Genomic DNA, 10,265 nt, shown 5'->3' on the forward strand with positions numbered 1-10,265 from the left:
CACTATCAACTCCTTGAATGCTCATTCACCCTCAGCTTTCACCACACCCCTTTAAAGAGATTCCATCATGTAAAGCATGCTATTAGGCTAGTTTGCTTAGCTACACAGTGGTTATTCAATGCATTTCAATAAAGACTAGTATAACAGATAACTGACTTTTTTTTCACATTAGTATCATTTAACTGCCAAACAAAAAATACAGCAAAATCTTACAATCTTAAGAAAAAAATCTTATCTATTGGATCATTTTCAAGGTCAGCATCACTGACTCTTTGGAGCTGTGTTAATGACATCATACTCTGAAGAGCTGACGGTTCTACCGCTCAGTGACATATAAGTTCTGTCCTCTTCTTTTGGCTTCACATTCTTTCGTACTTTGCTGCAAAAAAAGAAACAAATGAATTATTTGAAAGCATGCTATAAAAACATCAGTAGGCTTTCCATTGTGAACATACTAACATACCAAAGGCATGCCGAACAGATGACACTGACACTGAAAAACACACCAGCGAGGACCCAAGGAACGACTCCACTGTAAAGTCCACAGTGCATTTCAGACCCTGCCATGAGAAATAAAGCCATGGACATTATATTCCTAATCAACTAATACTTAAGTTACAAGTAATTATTCTGGCATCATAACATGGATCAGCTCCAACAGAACAAATCTGATCATTGTCAACTTGTTTGCTTGTTTGTTTTTACCATAATTAATAGTATTTATGTGTACACTTGAGACCCTGTTGACTATCATAGCCCTTGACAGAATCTTGCACACTGGTAGCATCAACTTTAATGCTTTCATTTATAAAGTATATCTATTATATGTGTTAGTACTACAGCATGTCAGAGTCACATTGGTGTTTGTTGGTACTGGACCAAATGAACAGCACATTCTAGTGTCTTAAACAAAGTCTTAAACAGTATAGTCTGGCTGATTTAAGAGATTTAATACTCTACAAATTGTAGAGTGGTAAGCCAGTCTTGATTCCTTTTTCTTTCATTTGTGAGGTTAACTGTTGATTCAATACTGACCATAGATGTGAGTGTGAATCAATTTTTCTCTGTGTGTTTGCCCAGTGACAGACTGCTGAATTTGATGAGCAGAAGAAAATGGAAGGATACATTTTTCAAATTTATGAGACTGATTGACAGGTAGCCAACTGAGTTACCACTGTGAGAGGATCAGTCAAAGCCCCACTGAATACAGTTTAGTACACCTACACAAACGATGTAACAACACAACAATTGGTAACATGTCAGTGAAGGTGCTCATAAACCAAAGTGAACAATTTACATTTTGTACTACGCATCATTGTATTTATTTAAGTATATCCAGCCTTTTTATAGTTATTTGGGACAACCCCATTGCAATGATGTAAACCATATTGTTGTATATTTAAGTTGTGCTGTTATAAATAGGAATGTATTTTATTACTGTGGTTGAGACATTAAAATCATCTGTGCTATAGTCTTTGGTGAGCTGTGATACTTACACCAGATACCCAGAAATGTCAGAAAAATGAAATAGGCTACTAGTAAGGGACAGTGGCATTCAGTGTAGTTGTAGAGTATAAGAGAGGTGAATTATGAATTGTGAATTATTAGAGGTGAATTATTATATGAGAGGTGGATTATGTGTTGCTAAAATTCTGGATGAATAGAAATGCCTAAAAATGTGATACATACACTGGACTTGAGTCAGATTAGAACGTGCAAATCCAATCTTGTTTTCAGCCTGGCAAAACAATACCCGACTAGATTTAGAGGCTACAGTGTTTAAACTGGTTCCTGTTCCAATTAAAGTCTCCTGGTCTCCATCAGCTCTGTACGAGACGTAGTTCCTCACTGCTGGGTTGGCATTACTGCTGCAGGTTAGACTCACATTGCTGTTCTCTGGTACTGGACCAGAAGGACTGACTGAAACTGTAATGTTTTTAGGTGAATTTAAAGAATGAGTATTAAAACATGAAAATTAGTGGTGTTTGTACATTGGGTATTACACTACCTGTCATAAAGCCTTATAAATTAATTTCAAAGAATGACAGCTCAAGAATGCTAGGACCTTATTTTAACCTACTATCAAACTCTTCTGAAAGTAAAGTGTAGAACAGTTAAATGTTACGTTTAAACTAAAGAGCTCTTTACGATCATTTAGATCAGACTAAAACTGTCGTATTTTAGTTGAATCTACAGAAAGTCCAATAACAAAATCACTTGGCTGTATATAATGGATATGAATGTGTGTTTCATGAAGTCTGATTTATGTATTAAAACAACAGTTTAGGAATGCTGATACTTTTTTCTATTAAAAAATATACTGCTTCTATTTGCTGAGTATTCGAAAATCATTGCGTATAAAACTCTGTTCTAATGATCTGACTCTTTGATCCTGGGTTATACTGATGATATGTAAAGCAGATGTGAAATGTGATATTTACACTGAACATCTATTTGAATGCTGCTGGAACGTCCAACTCCAATCTCATTTCCAGCCTTGCAGAAAAATGTCTGTCTGTCTCTGGAGGCTTGAATGTTTAAACTGGTTCCTGAGCCAATAAACGTCTCCTGGTCTCCATCAGCTCTGTACCAGGTGTAGTTCCTCACTGCTGGGTTGGCATTACTGCTGCAGGTCAGACTCACTTTGCTGTTCTCTGGTACTGGACCAGAAGGACTGACTGAAACTGTCATGTTTTCAGGTGAATCTAAAAAATAAGGAATCAAACATACAGATTAGTGGTGCACTGTATGTTGGGTATTACACTACCTATCATTAAGTCGTATGTGTGTATTTTAACAGTAACTTTGCAAGTTCTCCCTGTGTCTGTGTTGATTCTCTCTGTGTACTCTGGCTTCCTCTCACAGTCCAAAGACATGCAGTCAGAGGAGTTAGATTGATTGGTATTTCTAAATTGCTCATAGGTGTGAATGTTAGTCTGTCTTTCTGTGTTGGCACTGCAACAGACTGGTGATCTGTCCAGCGTGTGCCCCGCCTCTTGCCCTGTTACAGCTGGGATAGTCATAAACACACTTCTAAACGTGGTGGAAAGTCTTCCCAGAAGAGTTGAAACTATTATAGCTACCAAGAGTTGGCTGACATCATATCATATAACCCTATAAACTAAGAATCAGATGTCACTTTTAGTTATATGTGTGTGACCAGACAGAGTTGGGAAGGTTACTTTTAAAATGTATTCCACTACAGATTACAGAATACATGCCCCAAAATGTATTTTGTAACATATTCTGATACTTAATGTTACATATACGTTACAAATACACGTTACTCAATGAGAGTAACGTATTCTGAATACTTTGGATTACCTAATATATTATCATGCTTTTTACAACTACATGAATGTACTGTTGCTGTGGGATTTATTACTATTACTGAAGGATACTTGCCACACCAATACCGACTAGATTTTTAAATCGTAATATAAAATGAGTAACAGTGGGAGATTAGGTAAAGCTGCAATTTTCGCAGCGATCTCGTATAGAAAACTATTCCGCGTGTATATAAAACAGGTCCGTGGCTCCGAACTGTAGTAAAGGGACCTCTGGCTAATACGTCGGTTCTGTGTCGGGCTCGTAACCGAAAACTAGCTTTACTTTGTTGTCTGGGTCAACAAAGTTGAAGCGCCTTGAGGCGACTTATGTTGTGATTTGGCGCTTTATAAATAAAATTGAATTGAATTGAATTGAACTTTGCCAGTGAGAGACAGAGAGAGGCGATGACAGGCTGCTCCAACAGAACTTATTGTTTCAGAGAAAAACACGAACACAGTGTACAGTCGAATCTTAGTAGCTTACTTACAACTGGGCTGCACTGCCCATGAGGCTATAATCTTCAGGGCTATGCATATAACACTCTGCTCGTATTGCTTTTATATTAAATAATTTTTTGAACAATAAATTTAAAAAAAAATTTGTCACGTCATTATGCGTGCTGCAAGTAGAGGTGACATGGGCCGCGAGATTGAGGCACAGGCATTAGAGCCTCTTAATGTGTCTTTTGTTTGGGTCTCCACCGGCGTGGAATTACCAAAAATAGAGAGGGAACAGCCTAACATATGAAACAGGAAAAGACCGACATGTAATCCATTTATTTCAACAAAGTAACTGTATTTGGAATACCACCTTTTTAAATGGTAACTGTAACAGAATACAGTTACTCATATTTTGTATTTTAAATACTAACATAAGTACATTTATTCCATTACTCCCCAACACTGTGACAAGACAAGCAAAGACATTTGTGTTTTTTTAATTGATGACTACTCCAAAAGCCCAGCATGTATATTCCAGTTCTAATGATCCTAATCTTTGATGCTGGGTTATACTGATGATATGTAAAGCAGATGTGAAATGTGATATTTACGCTGAACATCTATTTGAATGCTGCTGGAACGTCCAACTCCAATTTCATTTTCAGCCTTGCAGAAAAATGTCTGTCTGTCTCTGGAGACTTGAATGTTTAAACTGGTTCCTGAACCAATAAATGTCTCCTGGTCTCCATCAGCTCTGTACCAGGTGTAGTTCCTCACTGCTGGGTTGGCATTACTGCTGCAGGTCAGACTCACATTGCTGTTCTCTGGTACTGGACCAGAAGGACTGACTGAAACTATGATGTTTTTAGGTGAATCTGAAAAATGAGCAAAGAAACATACAAACTGAAATGTTAAGACAGTTTTCCTTGCAGAAATAGTGTTTATAGGTTTGGTACAATGCCTTTAAAATATATTTTTTTTCCCATTGAATTAATAACTCATACACATCTAACACCAAACAGGAGAGAAGGGAGCAAACCGCACCAATTTACACATTCATCATCTTCCAGGGGGGTTGGAGCCTAGCCCAAATGCCACTGGGTGGGAGGCAGTGTACACTGACACAGACAGTGATTCTCTCCTGTGGGCAATTTAGAATCTCCAGTAAACCCACCCCTCCTTCTGTGGGTGGGAAGAGAAACTCCACAGATGGTGGACTTGTTATTTCATGATCTATTTTGATACTTCTTTTTTTGTGTGTCTTATTTAGAGTTTGGTCATCTGGAAATGATAAATGCCCTGGTTCTTACATACCACTATTCTACTCTACTTAAACCACTTTATACAACATGCCTCATCCATTCACCTAATTTATGTCTAAGTGTTTTATAACTAAAATAAAGGAGAATGTATTGTGTTCATCCGATAACAGCTTATCTAAATATCGTTACCCGAGGATATTTGGTGTGCAAACTGGCTCCAGTCTGCATGCCAACCTTCCAGATAGTAGATAACCTGCTCTACCTTCTCAGCTACACCAGGCATGTGCAAGGGAAGGCTTGAGCACCTGCCCCTTTCCTGATGGGTGTCCCAAATGCCCTGTTCTGATGATCACCCCTGACGGCAGAGCTCGTTGGTTACAAGCTGAAAACAAGCTCGCAAAGAGAACACACATTTTTTTCCTCTATGAGCGGCACCGATATGGAAAGCCATTTCAGCCAAATATCGCAAGTTTTCTAACACGGCTGGTTAAGAAATGCCGTAAAAAATGCAGTTTAATAATTCAGAATGCCTTGAAAAATGGCGTTGACCTGACAGAACGCCGTATTTTACACCAGGAAATGTTGCCTTGAACACCCGTTCTGAGGGGTGGAAAACACCGCTCAGCAGAAAATGGCATTCAAAGACAGATTAAAAACTGTGTTTTTTCTGGCGTTCAGTGTCACCTGTGAAGGCGTTTAAAACGCTGTTTTCTTGAAACTATGCAGGGCCTTCCCCATGGCATTAAACAACATTTTTTATGCCATTTCTTAACCAGACGTGTTAGAAAACTCACGATATTTGGCTGAAATGGTTTGCCATATGCAGAGCTGTAGAAGAAGCAAATTAAATGGTAGACGCAGACGGATGCAACAAAAACCAGTAAGTAGGTATACAGTATGTGTACACAACCTTTTTTGCACCACGGACCGGTTTATGCCCGACAATATTTTCACGGACCGGCCTTTAAGGTGTCGCGGATAAATACAACAAAATAAAACTAGTACCGGTACCGAAAAAAAGAAGATTTATTCATAACACACGTGAAAAGACCCAGGAAAACCGAGTTAACGATAAAAACGATAAAAACCGATAAAAACCCCGAAAACCATACATTTCACACCTGAGCCTCAACTCTCGCGGCCCGGTACCAAACAACTGTCCGTGGCCCAGGGGTTGGGGACCTCTGTTGGTAAGTTGTCTTCTGACAACTGACAAATTGAAATAGATGAGCGTGCTGTGTGTGCAACAGTGCGACAAACATTACCTCTCCGTTTGTTAACTGCACAAGTAGTGCTGGTCATTAGCTGCCAGCTAACTGGGTAAGGGTCTGTAGCTCTGCCCACCGTTTCAGGGAACATATTTAGTTTTAAAGTAAGTTACAGGGCTTTTCCTGCCTTCCTGGAGGGCTTATATTTCACTGAACAGAATCTAACACACATATCCAAATAATTATGGATTATTATAATTATGATTTTTAAAAAACACACCCTATGTTATTAAAGAAAATACATTAAGAAACAAAATATATTAGATTTATATTTCAAATATGACAAAATGCTGATTTTACAAAATTATTGTATCTTTACAGTTTAAACGTTTACTAAGCTTTCTGCCTGCACAGAGTGTACAGTCAAACAAATTGAATCCTCATAAATACATTATTTCATGTTTATTACTTAATTTGTTTATTTTCATCCCTTTATTATTATAGCACTAGGAATAAATAATGAGGGAATTATTCTGGATCAGCACCATGATGCAAACTTGTGGCCAGATTAGTGCAATAGCAAAGTGTGCCTTGTTGTCAGATGGACAGCAAGTGGAGAGTGATAGATGAGAAAGAGTGATTCACAGGCAGAGCCTAGTTTATTTCTCACAGTTTTGTTGCCTTGTGGTTCCAAGCGCTGTCACCAATCTTTGCATTTTATTATTATTTCATAACACTTGTTTAATCAGCAACCATTTCTCATATGGACTTTTTACAGTCTCAGATCAACACAGCCCTGCCCTCCAGCACTATCAGCAGCAGGAGCAGCAGCAACCCCTCAACAACAACATTGTACCCATCAGGTAAAACAAGGTAAAACAAGTTTGCTTTGCACTGTCCCCACCTGATGACAGTGATATAGTATGATGATGTTCCATATTAGATTCCTGATGGTTGGTGGGTGTGGCTTCCGCCTGGTTCTATGTGCCCCTTTTTAACTTTGAGCACCGCCCCTTTAAACATCTCTGCACAGCCCTGAGCTGCACTCACCCCAGCCACCCCTCCTGAGCTAAAGCCAACCAACCTCACCTCCCCTGAGCTACAGTCCCACTTTACCCAGTTGTGTTCATCATCCATATTTAATGAGTGTGTATTTATTGCCTCTATCTACCCACATTTCTTTGTTGCATTGGACTGTTGAATATTCATTTTCTCACTCACATTTGTCCTGGTTTGCATTCAAAGACATTATTGGCTACCATCTGGATTTTTCTGCTACACCTGAACAAAGGTTGATTTTTTATTTACTATCTGTGGCCTGAGTCTGGAACTGGGGCCTCATTCTCACATCACATAACAGTTATCTGAATTTTTTTTTAAAAAAAGAGATATTTCACTCATAGGTAAGTTTTTATATCCATATAAAGATAATTCATTGAATAAATGACACGAGTCAAGCTGCTTTGACTTCATTGTGAATTCACTGGATTTTACACAGCATATAAAACCCCTGAAATTAATTACTGCTCATTTCTTTATTGACTGATCTTTTTGCCAGATGATCCTCCCTCACCGACTCTGACTCCATCCACACTGGAGGTGGAGGAGGGAGCCTCAGTGAGTCTGACGTGCTCTGCTCCAGCTCCAGCTCCATGTTGGTCTCATCCTCCAGCTCTGACATGGAGCCCTAACCTGGGTCAGAGTCAGGAGACACTGCAGGAGAATCAGGACAAAACTAAAGTCAGGACCTCTGTTATGAATTTCACTGCTTCTCACCTCCATCATGGAAATAAAATCTCCTGCACTGCTGTCTACCAGAAACAAGATGGTAGCCCTGATGTCACTGCTGAAACAAGTTTAACTCCTGATATTTCAAGTAAGTTTATTTGTTCACTGCTATTGACTTACTTTTCTTGGCTTTGTTCAAATTAGACTTAAAACAGCTAGTAACGTAATGATTTTAGTTATTCTGCAATCATGACTTCTCTGGAATTTGCAAAACATAATGGAAGATTTAAGCTCCTAAATGTTGATAAATATACAAACCTTTCTTTTTAAATTGATTTCCTTGATGTATGATTGCCTTAATGATTAAAGTGAACTGCAGGTCTTCCTTTCTGAGAATATATGACCTAAAATATCCAGTAAAACATACAATTTCCAAGCAATATTGTTTACTTCTGTAGGAACTCTCTAATACTGGCTTAGAATAAAACAATTCTACATGTAATGAGTCACATTTGACAATTTTTTAAAGTTTTAACTACAATTTTTATTTTTTGTCATATTAACATGTAGGGTTTTTTAAAAAAAAAATTAGTTATTTCACTTTACGCATGTGTTTGTATACGTTTCTAATTTCACTCTGGTGCTCAAACTGGAAAGTATTTGCAGAGCAGTTTTACTTTTGTCACTTGGCTTTATGGTCTGTAGTGGCACGTTCCATTAACAATTCAGTCAGAGTGCAAAAGAAGCTGTGATGTCTGTCTTTCATAATATTAAAGTGAACAAATTACCTTTCAATTTCATTAATATTCCTACTTTATTGATTACATGCCCTGACTATTATCCAAATAGAATTCTACTCGTATGATTGAATGGGGACACTGTGTACTGTGTGGAGTTTGCATATTCTTCCTGTCTGATTGGATTCTGTCAGGGCACTCTGGCTTCCTCCCACAGTTCAGAGATGTGCACAGGGTTTGGTTAACTAGTGATTGTTAACTGCCCGGACTTGAGTATATGAGTGTGAATGGGTATCTGTCTCTATATGTTAGTTCAGCAACAGATTAGCGACTGGTCCAGGGTGTATCCTGCCTCCTGCCACATGCCAACTGGGACATGCTCCAGTTCCCTAGCGACCCTGAACTGGAGAAGCAGAAAAAATGGAATCGACTGTAGTACAATATACAAATTATTGTAATGAAATTAAAAGCATTATCTTTTTCAGGTGGAACGTGGGGGATCACAATGCCACAGAATATAAATGTCGTGAGTGGAACCTGTGTGATCATCCCCTGCTTCTTTGACGTAGAGAAGAGCTATAAAAAAATGTTAGATCATACATGTGAAGCATATTGGGTCAAAGAAGGTGCAAAACTGCTTGCAACTAAAGACATGAGAGGAGACTTAACAAAGAAAGACTGCACCACAACTTTCAATAATGCAAGTCTTCTTCAAAGAAGTAAATACTACTTGAGACTGGAGTGTAATAATACACTGATCTACACTTTTAAACAAGCTGGTGTAGATATTTCATTCATAGGTAAGTTTTTATATCCATATAAAGACAATTCATGTGAATAAATGACACGAGTCAAGCTGCTTTGACTTTGACATTGTGAATTTGCTGGATTCAACAGAGCAAAAAATAAATAAACTTAAATTAATTACTGCTCATTTGTTTATTGACTGATGAAAATATTTCTTCCCACCACAAGATCCTCCTTCACCGACTCTGACTCCATCCACACTGGAGGTGGAGGAGGGAGCCTCAGTGAGTCTGACGTGCTCTGCTCCAGCTCCAGCTCCATGTTGGTCTCATCCTCCAGCTCTGACATGGAGCCCTAACCTGGGTCAGAGTCAGGAGACACTGCAGGAGAATCAGGACAAAACTAAAGTCAGGACCTCTGTTATGAATTTCACTGCTTCTCACCTCCATCATGGAAATAAAATCTCCTGCACTGCTGTCTACCAGAAACAAGATGGTAGCCCTGATGTCACTGCTGAAACAAGTTTAACTCCTGATATTTCATGTGAGTTTATTTTTCTCTTCTCAAATGAAATAAATAGTAATAACGTTTAAATAGTAGTAGTAATGTATTTAGTAATAAATACAGTTATCTAGATCTGTTATTTATTCTCTCTAAGAGTAAAACTACATTTAGTCAGTCACATTTGACAGTTGCTTTTCACTTTACAGTTTTAAGTTTCAGAGTTTCACTTACTATATATAGTATCATGTATTTTCCCCAAGTTATGATATTTGTTTTGCGAATACACAACCAGTAAAACAGAATTATTAA

At 38.2% G+C, this 10,265-nt stretch overlaps 2 protein-coding genes across 2 annotated transcripts; one reads left to right on the top strand and one right to left on the bottom strand.

Annotated features, from left to right (window-relative positions):
- Window positions 1-6: 6 nt before the first annotated feature.
- LOC106632834 (B-cell receptor CD22-like) lies at window positions 7-4,651 on the bottom strand. Its single transcript, XM_042217383.1, has 4 exons — window positions 4,382-4,651; window positions 2,442-2,705; window positions 464-560; window positions 7-379 (listed from the first exon to the last, which is right to left on the bottom strand). Exons 2-4 carry the CDS (start codon window positions 2,689-2,691, stop codon window positions 262-264), a joined length of 465 nt encoding a protein of 154 aa, XP_042073317.1. The 5' UTR covers window positions 2,692-2,705; window positions 4,382-4,651; the 3' UTR covers window positions 7-261.
- A 2,981-nt stretch (window positions 4,652-7,632) lies between these two features.
- LOC121813550 (sialic acid-binding Ig-like lectin 12) lies at window positions 7,633-10,265 on the top strand. Its single transcript, XM_042217382.1, has 4 exons — window positions 7,633-7,643; window positions 7,799-8,116; window positions 9,191-9,505; window positions 9,681-10,265. The coding sequence occupies exons 2-4, from the start codon at window positions 7,996-7,998 to the stop codon at window positions 10,043-10,045; spliced, it is 801 nt and encodes a 266-aa protein (XP_042073316.1). The 5' UTR covers window positions 7,633-7,643; window positions 7,799-7,995; the 3' UTR covers window positions 10,046-10,265.

Source organism: Haplochromis burtoni, unplaced genomic scaffold (genome assembly GCF_018398535.1).
Source record: "Haplochromis burtoni strain Fernald_Lab_line unplaced genomic scaffold, NCSU_Asbu1 Contig_1901, whole genome shotgun sequence".
In the NCBI taxonomy this organism is placed as follows: domain Eukaryota; kingdom Metazoa; phylum Chordata; class Actinopteri; order Cichliformes; family Cichlidae; genus Haplochromis; species Haplochromis burtoni.